This window comes from Dermacentor silvarum, chromosome 10 (assembly GCF_013339745.2).
Source record: "Dermacentor silvarum isolate Dsil-2018 chromosome 10, BIME_Dsil_1.4, whole genome shotgun sequence".
NCBI classification, from domain to species: Eukaryota; Metazoa; Arthropoda; class Arachnida; order Ixodida; family Ixodidae; genus Dermacentor; species Dermacentor silvarum.
In genome coordinates, this window is record NC_051163.1 from 7,939,364 (window position 1) to 7,966,327 (window position 26,964).

The following is a 26,964-nucleotide window of genomic DNA, read 5'->3' on the forward strand; positions in this document are numbered from 1 at the left end:
GGAAAACCACCCGTGTTCGTTGGCATCGAGACTACATATGGACGACCTTCAAGATTCGACTCGAGGCGTGCCTGGAAGTGCAAGAGATAACAGACGCGACGAAGCGACGCGCCATCTTGATATCTTCGTTTCCCGACGCGGCGGTAATAGTCCTTCAAGGCAAGTCAATACCCTTACCTATCAAGAAGCCATTGGATATTTGCAGGATTATTATGCGCCGGAAGTCAATGAGATAGCCGCAAGTTACGCATTTTTTATACGAACGCAGCAACCCGGCGAGACAGTACAAGACTTCATCGCAGAGATTCGGCGTCTGGCCGAACAGTGCAATTTTGGAATCTCCCTGCAGCGTATGCTCCGTGAGCGAATCGTCTGCGGAGTTGCAGATGAAGATGTCCGACGGCATTTACTCACCAGACGTGATTTGACTTTGTCGGATTAGACTTCGTCGGAGACATGCTTGCCCTTTGCCGCAAAGCCGACGACGGCATGACGGAGTCTGATAAAGTAGGCCACGTGTTAAAGGGCATAGCAGATGATGTCTTTAACCTGTTAATCTGCGAAGACTGCGACACCATCGATGCCATCATCCAAGAGTGCAAGCGCTTTGAGGCCGCCAAAAGTCGACGCATTGCCCATAATTTCGCTCGACTTCCGAACACGGCAGCAACGTGCTCCTGCGAAGATGTACCTGAGCCGTCGGCACCGCTCACCGTGGAACACGTGAAGAAGATCACCCGACGTGAACTTGACGCTGTGTCTCCTGCTTCTACGTGCGGCCGTACCTGTGACCATAGCTCCCAAATGGTACCACTAGTTCAAGCCATCGTTCATCAGGAGCTCTCCAATGCTGGCCTGGACTCTGTGTGCGCCGCAGCTCCTTCCCAGCCGATAGACCGCCGTCCCTCACTTTTGCACGCCCAAGGTCAAAGGCCGCCGTTTCGTACTCGCAACCCAGCCGAGTGGAGGACTGCTGATGACCGTCCCATTTGCTTTAACTGCCGTCGTATTGGACACGTGGCCCGCCATTGTAACAGCCAGTGGTATTGGTATCAGGCTCCCTATGGAAACAACCGTCGCCCCGACATGGCTCATGGCCGATTGCAGCCCTACCACGAGCATCCCCAAACCACCGCTGACGACGCTCCCCCCATGCCGCATCGTCGTTCGCCATCCCCACGTGGTCACCAGTCCCGTTCGCCGTTGTCGCGTCGCCAATCATCTCGCTCGCCCCTGTTCCGCCACCCTACGCGTCGCCGATTGAACGACTTCCTCGGGAAAGCTAGACGATGCAGCTCCCAGAGGTGATGCTGCATCGACGACTCGCCTGCCAAATCCTCTGACTCACTGCAGACCAGACGGAACTTGATAGACGTTAAACTAGATGACGCACATGTTGTCGCTCTAGTGGATACTGGGGCTCAGATATCAGTGATGAATTCGGAGCTTCGTCGCCGCCTTAAGAAGGTCCTAACACCACCCACAGTACCACTTATTCGTGTCGCCGATGGCGGAACGTTTCCCGTGCTAGGGATGTGCTCCGCGCGAATAAGTGTTGCTGACCGATCCACAAGCGTACTACTTGCCGTGCTCGAGAAATGCTCCCGTGACCTCATCCTCGGTATGGATTTTCTGTCTGCCCATTCTGCCCTTATTGACTGTGGAACCGGCTTGCTTCAGCTAGACCTACCGTGCTACCATGACGCTCCTACTACACGCCAAACGCGCTTGTGCTCAGTGGATTACGTTCGTCTACCTCCTCAAGCCGTTATGTATGTGAACTTGCGGTCTTGTTCTCCCATTCCCGATGGCGATTACATCTTGACCCCGATCGTTGACGTCTTATTCGCCAGAAACGTCGCTCTTCCTCACACCCTTATTAGAGTTACGGATAATCACACGTCTCTACCCATATTGAACTTTAGCTGGTGCACGCAACTCATCCCAGGCGGCATGACTCTAGCCCACATTTCTCCTATCGATGAGTGTGCCGTTTCTGCATTCGTCACCGACGCTTCTTTGTCCTCTGCCCCTTCCTCTTCCTCGCACAATCTCGTCGACGGTGATATTGACAAGATGATAGCGTCTGACCTTCTTCCTGCACAGACAGCCGATATGCGGTGCATATTGAAATCCTACCGCGACATCTTTGACTTCAATGACCGTCCTTTGGGACAGACATCTGTGGTCACTCATAAGATCAATACTGGGGACGCGAGCCCAATCAGACGACGTCCTTATCGTGTGTCCCATGCCGAGCGAGAAGTGATACAGCGTGAAGTCGACGAGATGCTCACCAAGGACCTCACTGAACCTTCATGCAGTCCATCGGCATCACCGGTCGTCCTAGTCAAGAAGAAAGATGGCAGCTGGCGCTTCTGCGTCGACTACCGCCACTTAAACAAGGTAACGCGCAAGGACGTCTACTCTGCCGCGGATCGATGACGCTCTCGACTGTCTACACGGCTCTGCCTACTTCTCTTCTATCGACCTGAAGTCAGGCTACTGGCAGATCTCCGACGATGATAAAGACCGTGAAAAGACCACATTTGTTACGCCCGATGGACTTTACCAGTTTGAGGTAATGCCCTTTGGGCTGTGTAATGCCCCATGCCACATTTGAAAGGATGATGGACTCCCTCCTCCGTGGATACAAATGGTCAACTTGCCTCTGTTACCTTGACGATGTCATCGTGTTCTCACCGACATTTGACAGTCACCTTAGTCGCTTGTCGGCAGTTCTTTGAAGTTTTCAGGCGAGCAGGCCTTCAGCTCAACTCTGCCAAATGCCGTTTTGGCCACCGCGAAATCACTGTTCTTGGCCACCTTGTGAGTGCTGAAGGCGTGCAACCTGACCCAGAAAAAATTCGAGTTGTCAGACTTCCCTATGCCACGTTCCACTAAAGACGTACGGAGCTTTGTCGGTTTGTGCTCCTATTTTCGACGTTTTGTCAAGAACTTCACCGACGTTGCCCGTCCACTCACGCAACTCTTGAAAAAGGAAACGTCATTTTCTTGGGGTCCTGAATAGGCCACTGCGTTTCACATGCTCACGACGTTACTTACGTCACCACCCATCTTGGCCCATTTTGACCCGTCAGCCCCCACTGAACTTCGCACCGACGCCAGTGGATATGGCAACGGCGCTGTTCTCGCCCAGCAGCAACAAGGACGCGACCGCGTCATCGCCTAAGCCAGTCGCCTTCTTTCCTCTTCAGAGTGCAAATTTTAGATCACTGAGCGCGAGTGCATCGCACTAGTTTGGGCTGTCGGAAAGTTTCGACCATACTTGTTTGGCCGCACCTTTTCGGTCATCACAGACCACCATATGCTTTGCTGGTTGTCTTCCCTCAAAGATCCGACTGGACGACTTGGTCGCTGGGCACTGAAACTGCAATACAGTTTTGACGTCACTTACAAGTCTGGCAGACTGCACCAGGATGCGGACTGCCTATCCCGTCATCCAGTGGACCCTCCCGACTTGTCAGCGCACGATTTGGACGCCTGTGTCTTCGCGATATCCGATTTATCCGACATACGCAGCGAACAGCTCAGCAATGCCAATTTGCGGTCAATTATCCGCCGTCTACCCTCTCGTCACTTTGCCCCGTCCCTACAAGTATTCGTGCTTCGTGACGGCATCTTATACAACGCAACATCAGCTCCGATGGCACAGAGGTTCTGCTGGTTGTTCCCAAAACACTCCGTTCCACTGTCCTCGAACAGCTTCAGGACGCCCCAACCGCTGGACATCTCGGAGCAACTCGCACGTACGATCGCGTTCGGCGTCGGTTCTTCTGGCCAGGCCTCCACCGCGCTATGCACCGTTATGTTGCTGCTTGTGAGTCCTGCCAGCGCCACAAGCATCCATCCTTGTCGCCAGCCGGTCCTCTTCAGCCCATCGACATTCCCGCGGTGTCCCGTTCTACCGCGTCGGCCTTGATCTCATCGGGCCATTCCCAACATCTCTGACTGCGAACAAGTGTATTGCCGTAGCTAAGGACTACGCGACACGATACGCTATCACGCGGGCACTACCGACAAGCTGTGCCACTGACGTTGCGGAATTTCTACTTTACGACGTTATTCTTCACCACGGCGCTCCTCGACAGCTGCTGACCGATCGTGGTCGCTCCTTTCCATCCAAAGTCGTCGACGACATTTTCGTTCGTGTTCCTTCCGTCACAAGCTAACCACTGCCTACCATCCGCAAACCAATGGGCTTACCGAGCGCCTCAACCGCACGCTGACCACAATGTTCTCTATGTACGTTTCCTCAGACCACCGTTAATTATTGGGACAGCACCTTGCCTTATTGACATTCGCCTACAACTCGTCACGCCATGACACCGCTGGCTTTTCCCCCTTTTATCTCTTGTTTGGCCGCCATCCCACATTGCCCTTCGAGACTCTTTTACCTTCACATGTGCACCCTGTTACCGACTACGCCCGCGATGCAGCTTCTCGGGCTGCAACGGCTCGCTAGATTGCAAGGCATCGTCTTTATGCCTCCCAGCTGTCCCAGAAGGCCCGCTACGATAGCCATCACAGAGTTGTTAATTACTCTCCGGGCTCTCTGGTCCTCCTCTGGACGCCTTGCCGCCACGTTAGCTTGTCGTCAAAGCTTCTTTTCCGATACTCCGGGCCTTACAAGGTCCTACGCCAGATCACTGACGTCACGTACGAGATCACTCCATTGGACAGTCGATCATCTGCCGCGTCCGCCACTGATATCGTGCACGTCTCCCGCCTTAAGCCTTATGTTGCCGGACACGATCCTATACTGCCGAGACGGCGCTCTCGATGGCGGGGGTTCTATGTTACGCGCTATGCCGAGCATGGAAGAATGTGCCAGAAAGCCGGTGAAGACTACGATCTAAGTAGAGCTCGTGTTGTTCTGCCATCTTGCCTGCAGCCGTCTCTCTCTGTATATATCTTGTAAATATAATTTTCCTATTCCTTTTTGCTACTCTCTTCCCCGTCGCAATATATACTATTTATATACTTTTTATTCTATATAAAATATAGGTCAAAGAATAGAAGCACGTAGGAAACACACCAGGATGTTACTGACCTGACGTTTCGGCTGGGGACCGTCCTTCACTCCGACGGTACCCAGCCGAAACGTAAGTAAAATCCTAGCATTTTTAAAAGCTTTTCTTTGCGAACCTCGCCGGGTTTTCGTGACCGTGGGTGCTGCGTGACTGTTCTCTTGCCGAATAGGCTAACCAATCGCAGTGGAGGACGCGCGCGTCGTCACCGCTGTTGGGTTCCTTGTACCACCACCAGATGGCGCTCGCCTTCGTGCATGCGCGAAGACGAGCGCGATGACAACGGCTCTCTAGTGCTGGATCTGTGTGATGAACAGAACCTTATAGTAGTTACCATGGAGATAAGTGTCATGGACAGGCAACGTGGCAATGCGGAAACAGGCAGTCATGTATCGACTACGCCTTAGTATCAGAAATGGTCTACGAACAACTAGACCAAATGATGATAGACGAATATGGCAAGAATAGCCTGGGTAGCGTTCATTAAAGTTTGGGAGAGATACCAACGCAGAACACGAACCAATAGCCTCAGTTTTTTTTTTTTTTTTAATGAATGAAGAGCAAATAACAGAGATCGCAAAAAAAAAAAACATTGAGAAGAAAATTGAGGCTTTCCCTACAGCAGTCTAGGAATATAAGGGACTGGTGGACGTTATGCAGCAGGAAATAAGGCAGACACGGCAAAACAATTGTTGGATTGGAAAGAGGAAACCACGTAAGAGGTGGAACAAGGAAATAAAACAAGCTATAGAAGAGCGTAAAGATGCATCTAGGGCGCATCGAGAAGCCAAAAAGTTGGGATTACAAGAAGAAAAGGTGCTCCTTAGATGGAATACATACCGAGAAAAGAAAAGGGTGGCGAGTGAGCTCGTGCAAGAGAAAATTAAATGCGCAAGTGAACGTTGGGTGCATAGCATTTACAAAAGAGACAAAGGCGCGCCCCAAAAAGATTCTGGAACCATATAAAAGCACTCGGAGCTCCAACTAAAATCTCGCAAACGGCTATAAGGGATGAAGACGGTAGCATCTACGAAAGAGACTATGCGCTGCAGTACATCACATACGTTATTAAGGGATAACTTCGGCACGAGAAAAAGCGTAGTTCAGACAACAGATCCAGCAACAACAGAGAGGCCTGAGAGATCAAAATTTAGCATAGAAAGCTTTTATTGGAAGAAGGCAGCAGAAAATGTCCTTAATAACACGACAGCAGGACCCGATGAAATCCCAATACAGCTAATCAAAACCTCGGTCCAAAGAGCAAGGCACTGCTGACTAATGCCATACAGCAAGTGATTAGAACAAATAACATTCCCGTTGATGTCGTGAAAGCAAGATGAACCTCATCTACAAAGGCCAAGGAGATAAGGATAAGACGAGCTCGTACAGGCCAGTTACAGTAACGTCGGTGATATATAGAATGGCAATGCAAGCCATAAAATTGGAACTGTCGAAGTGGGCGGAGAAAAACGATGTATTGGGGGAACTACAGAATGGGTTCAGGCCAGGCAGACGCTTAGAGGATAATATGTTTGTACTAACTCAGTGCACAACTCAGGGCGCAACCCACCACCCCGTTTCAAAGGGGACGCTCATTCCATCCATCCATCCATCCATCCATCCATCCATCCATCCATCCATCCATCCATCCATCCATCCATCCATCCATCCATCCATCCATCCATCCATCCGTCCGTCCGTCCGTCCGTCCGTCCGTCCGTCCGTCCGTCCGTCGAGTTTCTCTCGTCACTATCATCTCTCGTCACTCTCTCGAGTGAAGCCGAACCCGGTCGTGGCTGAGTGGATCTCAGCGCAGCAGGAGAATAAGTTCAATTTTTGTTCATTTTTATTTTGTTGATAGAAGTGTTAGGTTAACCGAGCTATCTATATATATGTTGTTTTTCATGCTTTTTTAGTTTCTTGGTTATTTTGGTTGGTTGTTATTAAGTAACGAATAGTTGTATTTTTTGGAAGCGGGTTGTGGCGCACGTGTTGCATGGTGAAAGCAGTGTAGGGCGGCAGTTTTAAACCGTGTTAAAGGAAGCTAGCGGAGGTAGCCGGATAACGAGATTGCCGTACGGCTTACCGTGGGGCTTTGTTCAGGTATTTTGGCGGGCTTTCTTGTTAGTTGGTCGGGCGGGAGACGGCGCGGCAGGCTAGGAAAGTCTAGAGTTACTGTAGTATACAGTAACTCTAGGAAAGTCAGGGGTGATGGCGAGCTGGTGCAGTGCGAGGAGTGCAAACGTTGGTTTTACTTGGACGAGATGCACTTCGCAAGTTTAGCCGACGCTGAGGAGGCTAGCTTCACGTGCAGGCTGTGTGAAGTATTTAAGGGGGCTATGCGGCGGATGGAAGGGGAATGGGCAGCTAGTGTGGAGGAGCTCAAAGGGGAGCTGAAGGTGGAGCGATAGCGGAGGATTGAGCTCGAAACTCGGATCGGCGAGTTGCTTGACAGGCAGGGGGCCGAGGCCAGCCTGGTAGAGCGAATAGCTGGCGAGCTACAAGAAGAACGGGAAAAGCGGGCCGTGCCGGAAGAGCGGGTGGAGGCGCTAATGGCACAGGCGGACGGCGGGTACAGCGCGGAGTCTCAGGTCAGATCTCGAAGGACATGGCGTCAGTTCTACAACAGCTTCCGCGAGGCGGCCGTTTGCGCGCCATGTTGATGCGTCGTTGCCATGGTTGTAACACCTGGGTCATGGCTGTGCGACAATTAGTCGACGTTTAAAATGCACGAAGAAAAAATGTCGCAGTTTCGCCCGGAAGGCGAAGCATCGATTGCGACAGCTAATAGCTTTATCGGTGGTATAAACTTGTAAACATTAGTTTACTAAATTAACAAGAATGGTGTCACGCGCGCACAGGCAAACATGAACACATTTCAATTGATGACCGCGAACACTCGCTGTCACAATGCTGACGTGAGCAAGAGCGGCTGCAAGCCCTTCATGTTGCTTCAACGCGAGCTGGGGCGGAATCTTATAACGGTTCCGAAAGCGAACCGGTTCGCTTACCCTCACGTGATTGGTCAGAATTGTGGTTGACCGTCAGAGACAGTGGGGCGGGACCGCAAACTTTGAACACGTCACGCATCTGTCAATCATCTTCAGAGCGAGCCCGTCGTCGGCCATGAGTGGAACCGGCGAAGAGGTAGTCCGCTTTGCGTTCCGTTGCTGTGGCTTGGCTGTTTGCTTGCGACCTTGGCCGCGCGCGCGGGCCGTGCCGCCTCGGAGACTCACGGGTGGTGCGCGCGCGCGTTGATTATCGCTAAGCTATGACTGGATACACATGAAAACATGGCGGCGCCTTTCAGTCTTTGCCTCGGGTGGCTCTCCCTGACGTGACTTTACAATTGCTAGTAGGTACAGCGGGGGCGTGGCACTGCGGGTCACGTGACTTCCGCTTAACACGTGTTGTCATGGCAATTGTGGAGCTCCTAGGTGCCTAGGGACATAATCGCTTAGGGATATTTGAGGCAGTTCGATAGCTTTGCGAGAGCATAGAATAAAGAACCAACTTTCAAATTTTCCGCACAACTGATGATGATGTGTCTATTTCCTTTGATTAGAGTGGTTACAATTTTTAACGCGTGGATTACCACCTGGCGACGAACAGTTAAACAAATGGTAATATATTGCCTAATGTATGTACAAGAAAGGAATAAGTCCACACGCGGCGATACTTGAAAACTTTCAGGACAATATTTAAATAGTGCATATTGAGCAAGCAACACTCCGCAATTCCTCGATTAACTCGTCTTAAGATGACGTACACTTCAGAGGCGGCACCATCTCGTTTATTGGCCGCGTCCTCCCCGTCTTCCACCTCTGGCTTGAGAGTGGCCTATTTAGTGACGTAAGCAGCGAAGCGAACCGGTTCGCATTCGGAACCGTTACAAGATTCCGCCCCGGAGTGGCGAGAACACAGCACACGCGAAGCTATCAGCATTCGGCCCACTCTGTCCCCACCGCCGATCGCTTTCAAGATAGAGCCTGTGTGAAGCCGCCGCCGGAGCAGACCCCCCGACGGTGCCTTGCGCGCGACGGAAGATGGCACGCTTCCTCCCTGCTTTTCTCCCCTACGAGCGCGAGATTGAGCTACCATCGTCAACTCACCCTCGCACGCTTTCACTCGCACCCACAACGTACGGCGCGCGGCCGCCATATTATCGCACTTCGACTTTGTACGTAACTTCATGGCGACTGCGTAAATTTGCCTGGAGTGTCCATATAATTGCGATCGCAATAAAAAATGATTAGGAGGGAGCGCGCCTAGCGTTCACAAGCCAAGGGCAGCACATGTCCCGCGTACTTTCCTTGTCTTTCGGCCAACGAAAGATCCTGGTCCAACTGCGAGTGCTGCATAAACTTCATCATGAATGAACGTTCACAAGCCAACCACCATTGAAGCCACTCCCTTCTCCTTCCCCGCTAGCTGATCAGTGCGCTGCACACTGGGAATTTTACCTAGCCGGAGAGCGAAAAAAAATTAAAAAGACAGGAAAGTGGAACCCGCATGAGCACAGGCAAGAAGCATGCGAAGCACACTCCGCGGACACACTTACCAAACAGAGAAACCCGCTTGAGTGCGGGCGACAAGCGGGCGCGCGGTACACCGCTGACCTATCATGTTACACAATCACGTGATTATTATTTATTTAACAATACTGGATGGTAGAATTCCCAGCTTCACCTTAGACTGTTACATGACGCTCCCTTCTATCTTTCCTTTACTCCATGTTAAAATGGCTGTAAAACGTATTGCTGTAGTTTTTTTTTTTTTTTTTTTTTTCAGTTCTCGCAATCTCATGCGAACGTACACCGCACTTATCTTTTTATTTTTTAATCACCCGCCGTGGTTGCTTAGTGGCTATGGTGTTGGGCAGCTAAGCACGAGGTCGCGGGATCGAATCCTGGCCACGGCGGCCGCATTTCGATGGGGGCGAAATAGCGAAAATACCCGTGTACTTAGATTTATGTGCACGTTAAATAACCTCAGATGGTCCAAGTTAATCCGGAGTCCCCCACTACGGCGTGCCTCATAATCAGATCGTGGTTTTGGCACGTAAAACCCCATAATTTAATTTTTTAAATGTTTTTTATCAGTGATCATAGTGCCGCTCACAGTAGATATTTGATTCACATACCAAATAATTTGAACATTCACGATTCGATTCATGTTCCAAGTATTCGCGCACTCTACAAGAAAGCAAAATAACTAAAGAATTTGTGTGGAGAAGATAGCCATTGCTTGTGGATGCTTTTGTTTCATGGCCACAGGCTTGAAAGATAATTGCCTCAGATACGTTCACTAGCCTCACTTTGCAGGGTGAGGCTAGCGAACGCGAAAGAGCCGGCGGTGCAGAGTCGAGCGAGAACGAAACCTTTCGACCGCCCGCGTCGTTGTCAAGGGTAATTAATTTTTTTTCTAAAAATGAAATAGAACTGAACAAGCAGCATTTTCTTTTGTCTTATTATAAAGTACAACTATGTTTTTATAACAAGTGGTTGAGTACTAGAGCCATAATTTAAATGAGGAATGCCTTCGTCATTGGGCAAGTACTTGAATGTCCTGGGGCAGTCTGTAATTGTGCCCTGCATTTAATTCAATTTTTCGATTACTAAGGCTCTGTTCGCTATAATATTGACGCCTTAAAGATTCTCTAGCATTAATCTATCACTTTAGCTTAATATTTGCCTTTAGTAAGCCCGACCCTCATGGAGCGAACTTCCCCGAGACCCGCCGCCGTGTTTTCGCCTCACCGCCCCTCATGCGACGATCCAGCGGCGAACGCCGCCGAGCCGCTAGCCGTGAAGCAGGATATTACTGTTTTTTAAATGTAACCCACAGTAAGGTTTAGCATGTTGCGACACTTAATAACGTCATAACTTAGTGTTATAATTTTTCTTGAGTTATTTCTTCTACATTTCACGGTTGGCTATTCGCAACCTCCAGAAAGCGCAGAAAACAGCTTGGCTGTGCCAACATTGTGCCCATGCGGATACAGTGGGTAGTGTCATTAGACAGTCAGTTTAACGTAAGCGTAATAGCGGGATTAACGGAAGTAGCGTTACCGTTCCGCAAACTAACTTTGCAGAGAGTTTTAATATAGCGTGATAGCGTAGTTTACGTGCGGGACGCTATTCCATTACGCTTTGAATTTCGCATACATAGCGCACCTAAGTAATTCTATGTGTGTGTGCGTCCGGAACGTGCGAGAGGCAGCGCAATAGAAGCCAGGAGCGCGTTGTATTTTTACTTCCCATGTCTGCCGATCTGCAGCGAAACAGACAAGCAGTACAAGCTGTCTACCATAGCCTCCGAAATCTTCCCATTTCAGAGGCCATATGCCGTCGTCGCGCCTATCTCCAAACTTTACCGACAGGTGACGCTCGCATCTCAAAGAAAATTTCTCATGTTAGGCTTAGGCGCGTTCGAAACGAGAATCGATCTCGAAAATTCCTCAAGATTAGCCATAACTCTCTCTCGTCGAAGCAGCACGAGACTAAGCAAAAGCCGTTTGCGCAGTCATTTGCTACGAAGTGAATTCTACAAAAACAACGGCAAATTCAGTTCGAAGCGGGTACGGTGGCTAGAAGGGGGAGGCGGGAGCACGGTGTAAGAATAAGGAGCTTCCACCGTGGGCGGGAGCAACGCAGCCGCCGGAGAGCGCGGCGCGTGTTGCAGTGATTCATGATGCCGAGTGGTGGCGCGCGCGTCGACACTAAGATGCCTCCGCTGTAGTTTGGCTGCTGCCGGAGCTAGCGAGTGCGCGCGGTTGGCATGGTTTTGTTCAGTTATTTTTGTTCCACGTTCGTTTCTGTTCGCATTCACGCTATACAGTTGTGCCTGCTTGTGGTGACAATATTTTTACACGTTGTCATGCCGTAAGAAGCAATGGCAAGTCGCGTGAAACGACAGACGCACTGTTTTGTGCCGGGCTGCACAACAGGCTATGTTTCTGGTAGAAAATCAGAAAAAAACATCCCTTTTCTCGGTGCCTGATGGCGATGAGGCACTTAAAGCGTGGCAGCGGGCCGTGCCCCGTGCAGACAAGGCCTTAGACAGGACTTCGAAGATCTGCGAGCTGCGCATCGAACTATCAACTCAGATTTAAACATCAGATTTAAAAGTATGCAAATGCCCCGTTGCTTGACAGAACCAAGCAATGTTGTTTGCCGTCGCTTGTAGATACTGATTATTTTTTGTATTCCGCCTAATACATAATTTGTTTTAATTAATTATTCAACTTCTCATATTATAATTGGATGAAAGGTGTCAATGCGAAAATTGTAGAGCAACTTGAAAAAGTACCGATACCGCTTTATGTTGCGCAATACGTGCTACATAAAAGTGTTTTTCCAAGCGTGAAAGAAGTCCGCGAATGCACGCAAAATCGCCGTGCGACTGGCCACTCGAAGCACTTTGCGTGCATTCGCTGGCTTCTTTCACGCTCGGGAAAACACTTTTAAGTAGCACGTATTGAGCAACATAAAGCTGTATCGGGAGTTTTTCAAGTTGCTCTACAGTTTTCTCGTTGACACTTTTTATCTAATTATAATATTTTAGAAGTTGATTAATTAAAAGACTAATTATATAATTAAGCATACTGCAAAAATAATCTGGGTATCTACAAGCAACGTCAAACACTGCCTTGATTCTGTCGAGCTACGGGGCGTTTGCATATTTTTAAGTCTTGTGGCGTGATAGTTGGCACACCCTGTATATAGAATCGTATAATCAAGTGCTGTCAAGTCATCCTTTTGGGTATTCTTCATGGTCACCACCATTCTAGTTCATCACATAGGCGACTAAAATAAGTTCGTTTACTTAACTTCTATGTGGAATGATTTTAAAGCATCCTATATTGGTATTAACCAATTTGACGAGCAGGATGCAGTGCGTCGCAGTAATATGACCTAAGCAGCTCTTCACTGCGAGCCTAGAAATCGGTGCAGCTTTCTTTACCCACACCATGTGCACTAGCATAATATTCTCCGCATTAGCTGAAATAATTTTTTTTTCGCTCCCGACGATTCGGGTAAGCATGTAGAACGCGTGCAGCGAAAAATCTTTGTGCCGGCCGTGCCCAAAGCGAATGCATCTTCAACACTTAACCACCCATCAGAGGATAGCTCCTAGTAATTTATTGTCTCCTCTACTAACAAGGTGCGATATGCATTAGCTGAACGCTAGTTATGTCAAATATGCGACCGCTAATTGCGAACAAAAACGCCCGCTCCGAAACCCGCGGCACCAACCGCCGTGTCTCCGCTCCCGGGGAGCGATCTTGCTGGCGACTGCAGCGCCGCCGCATCTGTCATGATTGCTTGCAACACTCCGCCGCCGCCGTTGCCCTCGCCTCACCCTTCTAGCCACCGTAAAGCGGGCAACCGGGACCGCCGCCATGTTATTCTAGCCACTGTAGCTATGTTTTACGTAAACTCAATCCCATGATGCAACGGCCGGAAGTGCTGCCTCCTGATTGGATCGGGCTTGTCGCCGCGCGCTGAACGCTTCCGGCGGCGAGCGAAAATATCAATCCCCTTGAAGTCGGTGGCGCGCGTCGCGATTTTGGACGACAGGTTCGCCGCTTGGACGCCGGAAATTCGTTCTATGGGGGTCGAGTTTTAAGTTCGCTCACTCAAGATCGCACCGAGACGAGACAAGCGCACTCAACACAAATGCTCCTACACAACAGCACACACAACTAGGGAACACACCCACCTGAAGGCACCACGGACCCTGTTCCCACATCGCATAGTGTGGCCCACCCACATCGCACAGTGTGGCCCACCTGCACCGCGCAGTTCTCTTTAAAATAAATAAGGCCAGATACCTTCAACAGGCCATCTATGTAGGTCAGCTGATGGGTAGTACCCATAGCAGCAGCTATACTGACTTTATCTAAGAGCATATTATGGAACAAAATAGGAGGAATAATGCCCATGTTATGTTTACTAGAAGCAAACAAGGTCACCACAAAATTTTCAGTTGTTGGTGGATGTCCAGTGCCTCTACACTGTACCTGCTTTTTCCTGCAGCTTATGCAAGCTGTCACAGATATTAGTTCACCAACCAAAATAATTCGACTATGATCAGGAATCTTTCCATTCTCTCGTTCCTGCACCTCACTGTGCTGCTGTACTGTGTCACAACCATCCAAACAAATCTAGCTGCCACCGAGGGGTGCAGCGTTGCTCAGTGGGAGGTCCAGGTCCATGGTTCGGTGCGACTTAGGTCGCACCAGCAGCGTAATCCTGGCCGGTCCTCCATCATCGCTGTCCTCAACCACAAGGTGAACAGCACATCCAGAGTCAAGCAACTGTTTTTCGTGTGCCTCTGCAAGCCTGTTCACAACCTGCCTTTCTACCTCATGCTTGACTGATCGTGCACCATAGTGGACATTGTATCCATCTGCCAGAAGCTCCACGACCCGTCGCTCCCAGGTGAGTTCGATGCCGTGCTTGTCTTTCGCTCGCCGGGTCCAGCCCTCAAGCTCCCTTGTCACCAGCACCGTCAGCTCCTTGCGTGAGAAGGGCAGGAAGTAGACAATCTCATTGATCCGACCAAGGAACTCGTCGCGGCGGAAGTGGCGTTTTAAGATGGGCCGCACCACCCGTTCTTTAAAATCACTGCGGATGCTGACTTCCTCTGCAACGCCGGTAGGCTGCAGGCTCTGCCGCTGCAGGGCAAGCAATTCGGCATCTCTCCGGAGGTCGGTGGCATGCTGAGCGATCTCTTCACTGGCCAAATTGGAAGTCATAACAAAGATGGCATCCTTGCAAACGACAGTCTTGCCCTTGCCATCAGTGAGCCGGCCTTCATCAAACAGCTGCAGCAATACAGTCAGCACATCAGGGTGTGCCTTGTCCACCTGAGCAGGAAAAAGCAATATCGAGTTCAGCACAAAAGGCCAGTGTTGTAGTAAAAATGCGAAGCATAAAACACACAAAGACAGGCATACTAAATAAGTGCAAATAGGCTTTGGTATGTTATCTGTTAAATGTACACAGTATCACCATTCTACATTTTTTAAAGAAATGCTCCTGAATCATTCAAAATGACAAGTGCACATTTTGCAGCCTAAAATTAGATTTCACCAGACTGCTATGCAGAAGTCAATGCACACTACAGAGCAAAGCACTGCACCTCATCAAGCAGGACCACTGCATTAGGGCACTCGCGCAGCCGTTGTGTCAGCTGGCCCCCATCATCATGGCCAACATAGCCGGGTGGCGAGCCAATGAGCTTGGCCACTTCGTGCTTCTCCTGGTACTCTGACATGTCCAACCGGATAAAACCCTTTCCTCCGGACGATGATGAGCGGCCCGTGCTGCCCCCGTGAAGGTACTCTGCTATCTGCTTAGCCAGCTCTGTCTTGCCAATGCCTGATGACCCAAGGAAGAGGAAGACGAGTGGGTGCTCGTCGTCAAACCAGCCCAGCTCTTTGCGCCGAATGGTGGCTGCAACCAGGGCAATGGCACCTTCTTGGCCCACGATTACCTGCATGCAAGAATATGCGGAACTGGTGTGTCACGTGACTGTATTTGTACACATAAAATTACATCAATGCTCAAAGGCTAACAGTGATTTTGAAAAGAAACTAAGGATCATGCAATGAGCAATGTAAAGTGATTAGCATAACACTGGGAAAGGGCAAGAGAAAAGTTTTGCAGATCAGCTAATATAAAGAACAGGTAATCACTGGTTTCCAAGGGTAACAGAATGAATACCAACTGCCAACGGAAGGGAAATGCAGTTGAGGGCTGTAGAGAATGCAATGATGAGATAGGTGGATCTGCACGCACAGGGCCGTTCATTTGGCAGAAGGGTAAATGCAGTGCACTCAAAATAATCTATGATGGCGGTAGTGCACATCACGCTATATACTAAACCATGCTACAAATGTAACAAAAGCTTTGCCTTTTACCACTACACTGGGCTTGATAACCATACGTCTGAGTTTGAAGGAAAAGTCAGCCCTAAACATGCAATATTCTACAAGTGGACTTCCCTAGTCACCTATTGTGCTGTGTGGTGAAATGTGGTACACGAGGTCCCACAGGGCAATGTAAGCAACAGGCTTGACCCTGTTGTTCTGCACACTTATGAACAGTGATGACGAGCAACGTAAGGATGATAAATTCAATGGAGAACTTACGTGAACCCATGATGATAAATTTAATGGACAACTTCCCTGAAACCATTCTACAAATAGCAATGCACACTGCTGTAAACCCTTGTTAAACTATGGGGTTTTACATGCCAAAACCACCATCTGATTATGAGGCATGCCATAGTGGGGAAATCTAGATTAACTATGACCACCTTGAGTTTTTTAAATGTACCTAAATATAAGTACACAAGTGTTCTTGTACTTCACCTTCACTGAAATGTGGCCACCGCAGGTCTCTAAACCCTTAGTGAATTCTCTATGCAATGCCAGGTAGCACTGCAAGAATTGTGATGTCTTCTCTTTACACAAGGTACGTTTTGACAAAGAATCTGTGCTCAAATTGAACGTGTGCAATAATGGTAAGCAGGAAAACAGGTGAGAGCTTTGAGCTGAGAATCAGTAACGATCCTTGTTCAATAACAAAAGTAATGCACACTAACGAAGCACTTGATAAATGGTGCTTCTCAAACCAGTCTAGCATATAAGAAAAATAATGTCCCCCGTGCTGATGTTCCTGAACATGACCATTGAAAATCGGCAAAGATGAACTGACCTGTTGCACTCAAGCCACAAGGGCTCAAAAGGGAGGCACAAGCCATCATTCGAGGAGTGGCTACAGACACATCTTTGTCACCAGTATAACGCCATTGTATCTTTGGCAACAATCTACGTTAGGGCAATTGCCAAAGATAAGTAGTTCAACCAGCAAAAGCTTGTTCAACATGGGACTCTTGAGCCCATGCAGAGGCACACTTCTAGTTCATGATTACAATGTTCCACAGCACAACTCAGTAGACTATAGAAATGCCATCTCTGACGAAATGTCAAGCCTGGATAGTGCAGTACAGTGTTATCAACTTCTTGTTATTTTCTGCTCATTTTACTTAATAAAGAACATTTGTGACACCTGACCTGTTTGACTCGTTGCTCAAGGGGGAAGCGTCGTCGCTCTTCAGCTTCCCTCTGCTTGCGCTTTTTGATGTGCTCATCCGTGTACTCCTGCAGCAACTTGCGCATGACTGGGTTGCGGCTGTAGTCGACCGGCAGGTGATTCTGGTCATTGGCCAGTGTTGGATCAGCACCTTTCTCCAGCAGGGTCTTCACCAGTAGTGTGTCGTCAGTGAGCACTGCATAGTGCAGTGCTGTGCATCCACGGAATGAAGCTCGGTTGCTTAGCCGGTTGCTGAACTCATCTTCACGAACCACCAACACCTGCCGGTGGATTCAAGCTCACCATGTACGATCAACATAAATTCAAGTGTGAACAGGTCCGAACACACTATGATGCACATTATATTCATTTTTTGCTAGCACTAAGATACTTATTTGTATCACTTACTGTCCGATTCAAAAGTAATGGTAATGAAATAATTTAGCGACAGGATGTTAGTGGTACAAACATTGCACACTCACATAATCTAGTGCCATATGCCTGTTTTTCCTGTTTGCATATTAATTTGTGCTGATTGTACAGTGACTAGTGGGACCACTTGGACATTAAAAATTTTTCTACCATTGCAGACCTGCAATGCATTTACAAAGGTGACATCACAAAGCTGACTAGAATGATTACGAAAAGCCCTTACATTAGTGTCTATAGCAGTGTCTAAATAACTCATTAGAATGCCATCAGAATGAAGGGAAACATAGATCTTGAAAGCATTGACTGAAAAACCTCATATTGCCTCTATACTATCAATGCGCTATTCAGTTGGCAGATGATAAGGTTGAAAATTCTACTGAGTACAAGGATCATGAAGAGTCATGTATGTTGCTTTTTAAAGTTATTCTCAATGTTAAACACAATGTTCCAAAAGGAAGCACTGTGGTGACCAGAGAATGATATTGAGACAAAAGGCGCATTATTTAGGCTCCAAAAAATCACAGATTTTAGTGGTAGCTAAACAATTCCAGCATCATGTCTTTTAATAACATTTGTGTAAAATTTTCCAGATGCTGCCACTAACCATTTTGCCCTTTTTTGTTACTGTCTTCATATTTTATATTTATATGTCAATTAAGGGAATCTGTTTTACTAATAACAGTGCAAGTTTCATTAAACTATGGTCCATTAATTCCCAAAATTCCAAACCACTGTCACATATAACGACATAGCTGGGTTAGTTTAGTTACCTCCAGGGAGTGAAGCTGCTTCTCGCGCGCCATTTGGTAAACGTTGCTGAATTCGTCACCAGCATCAATGTCGGCACCAGCTTCAAGAAGGGCCAGGACACAGTCACGGTGCCCACTGATGGCAGCAACATGCAACGGCGTCCAGCCCAGTGCGTGGCGGCAGTTCGGGTCTACACTTTTTTCAGCCAAGAGACGTCGAAGCTCATCCGCATTGCCAAGCTTGGCAGCACGAAACAACTTCTCCTCCTGAGCGCTGCTACTGGTTTTGTTGGCCATCAAGTAGCCACCGAGTCCTACAGGCACGGCAGCGAATCCGAGTCCCCTACGCTGCCATGACACTGGCAGGTGCTGTTGCAACCAGGCACCCCTGAGAAAGCAAGAAGACAACAAAATTATCAATACAGTCAAACCTCGACATAACCAACGCTGATATATTGAAGTAAATAAATAATTCTTCTCACTCATGCTCATAACAAATATTGGATATAACAAGGTTCATTTGTAACAGGGCTGTGTGGGTTTCTTCTGTTTCAGACACCACTTAATTCTGTAACCTGACAAGTCAATTTCACCATATTTCTAGCGTATTTAGCATCACAACAACTTAAAGCATTGAAAAAGGCTGATGATGATGATTAATGAACTTTATTAGCGCAAGGGCCAGATAAGGAAAAAGAGTGACAAGATTGAAAAAGGCTGGCGATATTGAATTTCTTGCTGCGTTTCATCGTGCCCAGAAATTGTGCACATCATGCCCAAACTAGGAAAACTGCTTTAGCTACAGAAATTAGATCTACTGGTTTGCATGCAGTGTACTTGGAAAATATAGGCCCCCCCATTCCAGACATTTGCCCAACTCCCAGACACAATCAAAGAAAGGCCCCCACTACGTGGCCGCATACTGGCGTGGCCAGCAAGCACCCGCGTCCAGATACTACCTCCCTTCCAGAGTTCTTTTTTCGAACATGCTTGGTGAATAAGAAACAACTTTGCAGCGCAGTCTAACTGGCAGTGTTCAAAGCTGTGTTGAAAAATGTTTAAATGCCCTTATTTTTTTCTAGTTCTTTGTGTTTATGACGTGTTATCTTGGCATGTACAAATGCAGACATAATGTCGGAAGGAGTTATACATGGAAGGATCAAAACTGAAAGCTGGCTAGGTAGATTTCTTTCACGGTAACAAAGAGCAAACAATGTGAAAGAAGAAACATCTTTTGCCCTGCTTGCTTCCACCATTATGAGCATGATTAAAATGGATTGTAATACATTAGCGATCCAGCCTAATTATATTACAGTATGTTTTTTTAATGCTAGAAGAGTGAATGAGCACTAAAACTCTAAGGGACCTTCCTATCTTGTGTTTCAATGCTCGAGCTCATTTTAGATTGTTTAAAACTCTGTTCGTGTTCTTCATTCTTTAGCGTACTTGTTCGCAGCCACCATTAAAGCTCTCTGCCAGAGTTGATTTACATTTTTCAGTGAACACGAGTGACAACCATTAACTAGGAGTGAACAACATGTCTTTTGTTATACTTTATTTATACAAATTGCAGCCCCGTTCGGGGCTATGGCAGAAGTGGGACACATGTAGCGAACAATACGGATACAAAGTACTTGAAAATTGGCAATTAAATGTAGTTTATCGTGTCTAAAAACTGGTTCAGTGGTAAGAATACATGTCAGCTGATAATGTATATGACCAATGGTTTTTGGAAAGAGACTATACTTGAAGGTATTAGTATGTACAAATTGAAACTCTTGGAAAGTCCTTGTCCTAGAAGACATGGCAGGTGTTTAATATTTTGTGTAAGACGACAAGAACCACTTCAAGTACAATGCAGAAACAATTAACAGCTTAACAGCATGACATGAAGCTTAACAAGAACACACTCGAAGACAGTGAAAAATCTTCCTCGTTTTCGTTGCTGCTTCTTGCTTTTCCTATCTCCAAAATTAGCACTGCTACATTCGAATGATGATTGTGCAAATGCACTATGCAGTACTGACACACTCTTACCTCAGCAGTAGGGTTCCTGCACTAGTCCTGAGCCGGTGCAGCCTACCAGCCACTCGCAGCTCGCGGCTGACCGCTCGCAGCACAGGTGTGGCCCACATGGCCATCAGATGTCCTTGTACAGGAGGTCGTATTGAGGTGTGTGAGAACTCTCGATTGGGGACGTCACAATGAGCTTGCCTCGCATGGCACCCCGGTAGATCACTTCCACCAGGTCAATCAAATCCTGCTTGGTCTTGAAGCAGCCCACAAACTTGGTGTGGTCGGCACTCCTAAAATTGACAACTCAAAATCATGTTGCTGGCAGCTACTGTGCAGCAGGCAGACATATTAGGCAGACAAGCCACAAATGCAATTTACCAAAATCCTGCCAGCACTAACGTATGAGGCTGAAACTTGGAGGATAATAAAGAGACTTTAAAAGACACTAGGGGCCATGCAATGAGTAATAGAACGGAAAATTATAGGCAAAACATTACGACATAAAAATCAGCTTCTTTAAGTTGGCATGATGTTCTGCTCCTAGCATACTCTGACGATCAGCAGTATTGCCAAAGCAACACGACACGTTAGTGCTTCCATCTTTTCCTTGGTAAGGATGGTCACGCACAAAATCGCTCTCATGCAGTTTGGGCTTCTTTCATCATGTCACATTCTGGCTTTTAGAACATTTTTCCATTAATTTGACTCGCCTTTAATTCAACCAGGTTCGAAAGTGGTTAAAAAAAAAAGAGAGACCAGAACGCTTAGGCATGTTAAACAACACATTTCATTATAAAACCGTATGATATGAAGCAATTTCGCATATCCTAATGGCGTTATCGAGCCACAGGACCATTTCACTGGCCATGAAACAAAACTTCCGGGTTCTTCAGCTGCTTTACCTATGAATGCGCTCAATGCCTTATTTGCCGAGGGTGCTGACGCACACCCACGGACGTTGTTAGCCGATACATGTACCTATTGATGCATTGCTGAGGAAAAGTCCGGTATTAATTTTTACATTTGCACCTACAGACATATAACCAATTTATTTACAGCAAATCTTTACTTGAGGATTTCAAGGGGCCTTAAGAAAGCGTTTGCTCGAACGATGGTTAATTACGTGATATGCGAATTAAGGACTTCCCTTCGGCGTGGAAACATTTGTTCGAGCATAGTTCGATTAGGTGTCATTAACAACGCAAATAGTGATGACGCAATATAGGTTCCCATTGCGCAACTACATTCTATCAGCACTCGACATAAAGGTCGATACCATTTCGTTAGCTTACCTGCTGCTTTCTATTTTGATATGTTGGCCATTGAAGAAGAACACCGTGGCTGGCGTAATGGTGACGTCGAAGTACCTTGTGTAAACGGGCACGGAGTGAGGTTCTACGGCGTACACCTCTGCCATACGAGATAGCAGAGGCGCCGCCTTGTTCAGCTGCACAAATCAGCGCGTGACACGGCTAAGTCAACAAGCAATTAACAAATACTTTCAATGATCATGGACCATGACCATGCATCAGCTTCACTTACAATGTCATCTATCCGCAGGCAGTCAGCTTCTTCCCCAAATCTCAGCACAAGTACTTTGTCAACTGTTCCCTTGATAGCTCGATCGACCTCCTTTTTTGTAGTTAGCTTTCTGAGACCGATATTCATCAATGACGGGGGCTGCCGGTTTACAGAGATGTCTTAAGTTCGGAACACTCTAGAGAAGCTCAGCGTTCTTATGCGAGAAATGGACTAGTGCCAGTGTCAGTGATTTTTCCTAACGTAGCTCAAGCGTGTCTGTTTTCTTCTCAGCTGGTATTATCAATTCAGAATGATATTCGAAAACAGTCGCAAATATTGCGCATGATGCAACGCGCACAGTACGTACGAGAGCGGGCGAGCGGGTGCACCGTAGCGGGCCGTAGCAGCTGCGATGCGGCTAGAGTAGATGCGGCACAGGCTGCGGCTTGAGATGGCTAATTACATTCGTCAAGTTATGATGATACGATGCCAGCAGAAGCCACCAGCGGGCGGTCGACGGGCATTGGCCAGATCGAACCAAAAGAGTTAAAAAAAAAAAAAAAAATCAAAATGTTATGTGGTCTTTTGGGAAGATGAGATAGGCCTACACTCTATAAAAAATCTGTACCATTTGGGGCTTATCTTGGCCCACAACAACAATCGTTATCTTGCCCGCCCGGTACTTCTTTTTTTTTTTTTTTCCCGAAGTTTGCCCTGCGGCGTGAAACGTTTGGCGCGTGCAAGTTATATATGCATGTATAATTGATTATGTGTTGATGGTGTTGATGAAATCTAACAAGGATCTATCAGCGCGTTCATATGAACCCGACAGAATCCAGTGGGTCGAGTCGGCTTGTCGGGAGGGGATTGGCCTGTCGAGTTTCTGTAAACGCTAGGTGGTCGAGCTGAACGAGTCGAGTCAGCCTGAGTGCATGGGGTAGGTTGACCTAAAGCTCGATCTAAAGCCCTTCCATCAGCTTACGCTGACAGTGCTAGTAGTATGGTCGCAGTGCCTAGAATATACTTACATTCTAGGCACTGTAGTATAGTTGACCAAGTCCGACAGGTTTGCAGCGTGCATGTAAACACGGACGGGTAGGGCCATTTAGCGTTGAGACTTGTGCGGGACCACTGTGACGTTGCGATTTATGCGCCGACAGCGGGAATGCTATCAGGACACGGCAAAAAACAAGCAATGTGCAGTGCAACCTAATCGTAACGATAAGACTCATGAAAGAGAGCTGTTGCAGATGGCTGCGGGAACCGGAAGCCCTGTTCGAACGCTTTCTTTGGCCGCCGTTCCCTATGGCCTTCTTCTTTTTTCATTTCTCCATGTGTATATACAACAACTCTAGACTCGTTAGAAGCAAGTTCATGTAAACTTTTAAACCTCCTTGATGTAAACGCGATCACGGCAGACTCGGTCACCCGGTTCCTGACTCGACCGTTGGTTCTTTATTCTATGACCCACTCGCATCGGATCTACGGACAGATCGCGCCGAAGGCAGGCATGTCCGATCCACACGGAGTTATCAATGCTCGTGTGAAGCGTCGAAAGACTCCTTTTTTGATAGCTATATACTGAGCGCCCGGTACATCCAGAGGTCACGAACCGCATGCGCGTGATCAGTGTACGTGACATAGCATTCTCGACAGGAAAGTAGCAAGCGAAGAGGCGAAGAGTTTTCAAGAAGGGAAACGCAAGCAAGACAGATGGTGATTATCGTTGTGGGACAAGATAAGCCCCGAGAGCTTTGCAAAACTTTTTCTAGGGACCATACTTCGGTAATATGGCCTACGAAAAATGGCACAGCTGTCCAACCACCAGGCAATAAAACCACACATGTGCGCAACAACAAAGCGAATAAAAAAAAAATTAATTAAAACATTTGCGATCACAAATACATTATTTTTTTGTTCTGCTTTTTTGTTGTAGTTGCTCAAAAAGAAGATTTAATTAGCATTATTTGATTTTTTTTTTGAAATTAGGTCTAGAAAGTGTATAAAAAAGAGAAGGGGTGCGGCAGTTAAAGACATCCAGCATCATGAGTTGAATGAAGTAGCTCCTCAGTAGCTCTATGAGTCGTAGTCATACGTCTGTGCCTCATTCATCTAAGCAGCAGTGGCAGCAGTTCGCGCGTGTGGTCTGTGTTTCACGAAGCGGTTCGCGGGACCATCAAAACCGCTTGTCGTGATTCATGCAAATTCTGTAGGGTGACAGTTCGTGTAAATTCGCCTCTCCGCACTAGGAGGGCTCCTTGCCATGGCGGGAAGACCCACCCGGCCTACGGATGACAAGACACAACAGGTGAAACCTTACGAAAGACGCAGGGTGAGCTAAGCCTAAAGACGCAGTAGCCCGGCATGTTTCGTCGGTCAACTTTTACCGCTCGAAGCGAAACGACGAAACCCAGGCTGCAGTGTTGCTGAAGTGTCGGCTTTTTTCTTGCCTGTCACAAACAACCCTAATGAATGGCGATAAATGATTGAATGTTAGTGGGCTGTACTGGACGTCTCTTCATCACAAGAAAATCGCCCGAGATTGTAGCCGCCGTATTTTGAAGTACCGGCAAAAAGAAGACAAGTTTAACAGCATGTTGTTTGCGTAGGGATTGTTACGTGCTGCGTATGACGCTGGGTGAGTAACAAGTGTGGCCAACCGCGAAACCAAAATAGAAGTGTCAACAATGGTTTTGTCGAGCAACAACTGACTCTTCAGTCTCCCGGTAAAATCTCTTGGGCGCTCACAGAGCTCCAACTGGTTAAGAGCACAAAAGTTATCCCAAAGAAAAACTTAACTAGTGTGCTAATCCGACATTACCTTAGTGCGCAAATTTACGTAAGGCGTCACGAAATCCTTTGTGGACACAACCAAGATTCGGCTGTATGACACCCCGCGAACTTTACCGTTGAACCATCAGGGCTCTTAGGTTCATGCGATCTCAGTTAGCCCGCGGGGCCCGCTACCTCATGTGAGCTTGAAGCATCCAGCTCAATACGCTGCATCTACGTTGTGCATCTGAGAGCAAGCTTTGTAGGAATTGTAATCGAAATGCGTGCTATTCTTTGTCTAAAACCCTTGCATAGGAGTTATGGTATGGTAGATTGGCGTGTTTGTACCCTCATGTTTTTTTATCTTTTGGCTGGCGTTACCGTAAAAGTACAATTAAAATAGTCAATGGTTATACACTGCAGCCCATTCATAAGTGTGAAGAACATGTTTAAAAATCGGGTTATAATCCTGGTAGATTTTTTACTTCGCCAGTATAAACGTTTCTGTCATGGGTAGAAAACGCCACACTCTGAACTGTTGCATGTTCAGAAAAATGCACGCACTGCCATTTCTGCAGTGCACTTGAGCGGGGGCCACACAGGTTCGCAATAGTCCAGAGGGACTGACATCTGGGCGAGTTGGTACTGATTCATATTTACTGCGCAACAACACCCTAAGAAAGAACAGACGACAAATGCGCAAACTCTTAACGGGTTTATTTTAGGAAAAATTTTACGCCTAAGTACTCTATCAGCACATAACCACCCTGGTGGTGGAACTGAAAACCACAGGAAAAACTTAACGGAAAAGAATTGCTGTCAACCCTTGAATAGACTGAAGTTACACAGTCGTTAAAGAACTTCAATGGGCCTCGCGACACGTGCTGCGCAAGAAGACAACTTCTTTGTCTGACAATGTGATGGAATGACTGACACATGCATGACCCATGTTACTGATATGAATCACCTCTATGATTTCCCTGTTAGTTTTTTGTTTGTCAATTGAAAGGATGCACGTGTTTGTTAGCTAGGGTAACTGGCTGCCTCTAGTCTTGCTACCTGATCACAAGAACACTTCAACCTCTTCCAAACAGGATTTGAGTAAAGATAAGCGTAAACAGGTAAAAAAAAAATTATTTCGTTCTTAATAACTATAGAATGGCTGGAGAAATATTTAATAGGGGCTTCTTGGCTCGGTGGGTTGTAATACCAACACTGATTGGAAAGGTATGTATGATGTAGTAGACAAGGTCCACCACTGTATAAGTGGTCTACACTGTGTAATCTCAATTGCAATTTTGTTCTTATTGCAGTCAGTGCTGCAAACTGTGACTTCAGTAATGCGGCAGCTGCTGACACCATCCTGGCTGAGTGAGCACCCGCCCGAGCCTGTCAGTGAAGAAAAGCCAGATCTAATAAATGGTAACATACCTCGGATAACACATTTATGGCATGAACTGGGGCTGTACAGTGCGGTTCACTATTGTAGGGAACACATCAGTGTAGAGCATGTGTCAATTTTCCTCTCTGACAAGAGTACAATCAGCCAGCTTTGCAGCAGGTGCCTTGATTGGTGCTGCTGGCTCTTTTATTCACCCCTGTGAGTGCATTGACCTGGCTGACATTTTCAACTAGTGCACCAGCAAAGTGAGATCCGCACATTGGGGTATTCCCTTTAACCGTGGACTGCGCTGTACATGTACTATTGGTTTATTGCTGTCGTGTACAATTCTTTCAGTGTACATTGAGCAGATGTGTTGCTTGTAGATGGCCACATGTTCGAGTGCTTTTTACATCACACATTTGAATGCATTTCCATTAAAGGCAACATACATAGTTCGATGGATGCCTGTTGCTGCCATGAGGCATGTGATGGACGTCAACATTGTTATAGTGCCTTGTCTTGCGTCACTTGACAAATACACTGTTATTGCAGAGTGAACTGTGGTGTAACCTATGATAAAAGCATCCACACAATTGCAAGACTAATGTATGTGGAATGATGGAATGCAGACATAAGTTGTCAAATTAACATACATTCCTATGCCTTAGTTACCTAATATCATTGAAAAAAGGCATGGAGAGTCATTGACATTTAATCTCTTGGCACAGCAGAATATATTCTCAGCATCCGAAATTCATGTAGCCTGAAAAGCAAATTATGTCATTAGTTCTGCCTCTAGTTTATATCAACTGTGTCTGCACCACCAGTATTCTGTGGGGCTAAGTGACTTAGAAGAGGCAAACACAGGGTTAACATGCCGTTATCCGTGTCTGGTCAGGACAGCTGCCAATAATCATCCACAATGCAGAGTA

At 47.3% G+C, this 26,964-nt stretch overlaps 2 protein-coding genes across 5 annotated transcripts in view; one reads left to right on the forward strand and one right to left on the reverse strand.

The window, feature by feature from the left end:
• Positions 1-13,988: 13,988 nt before the first annotated feature.
• LOC119430949 (caseinolytic peptidase B protein homolog) lies at positions 13,989-22,382 on the reverse strand. Of its 2 annotated transcripts, none has more exons than XM_049657620.1 (7): positions 22,244-22,382; positions 21,648-21,802; positions 20,377-20,645; positions 18,361-18,727; positions 17,140-17,439; positions 15,201-15,554; positions 13,989-14,925 (listed from the first exon to the last, which is right to left on the reverse strand). In XM_049657620.1, exons 3-7 carry the CDS (start codon positions 20,478-20,480, stop codon positions 14,221-14,223), a joined length of 1,830 nt encoding a protein of 609 aa, XP_049513577.1. In that variant the 5' UTR covers positions 20,481-20,645; positions 21,648-21,802; positions 22,244-22,382; the 3' UTR covers positions 13,989-14,220. The 2 variants fall into 2 exon arrangements, with proteins under 2 accessions (XP_049513577.1, XP_049513576.1); XM_049657619.1 differs by having other exon boundaries at positions 21,898-22,286.
• A 1,601-nt stretch (positions 22,383-23,983) lies between these two features.
• LOC119466080 (nuclear pore complex protein Nup153-like) overlaps positions 23,984-26,964 on the forward strand; it is a 68,978-nt gene continuing 65,997 nt past the window's right edge. For 2 of the 3 annotated variants that reach the window (XM_049657606.1, XM_049657607.1), the window contains exons 1-2: positions 23,984-24,208; positions 25,962-26,070. In XM_049657606.1, the coding sequence (XP_049513563.1) occupies positions 24,140-24,208; positions 25,962-26,070 (178 nt within the window). In that variant the 5' untranslated portion in view covers positions 23,984-24,139. The remainder of the gene's footprint in view (positions 24,209-25,961; positions 26,071-26,964) is intronic. The other variant, XM_049657609.1, reaches the window with a different exon arrangement.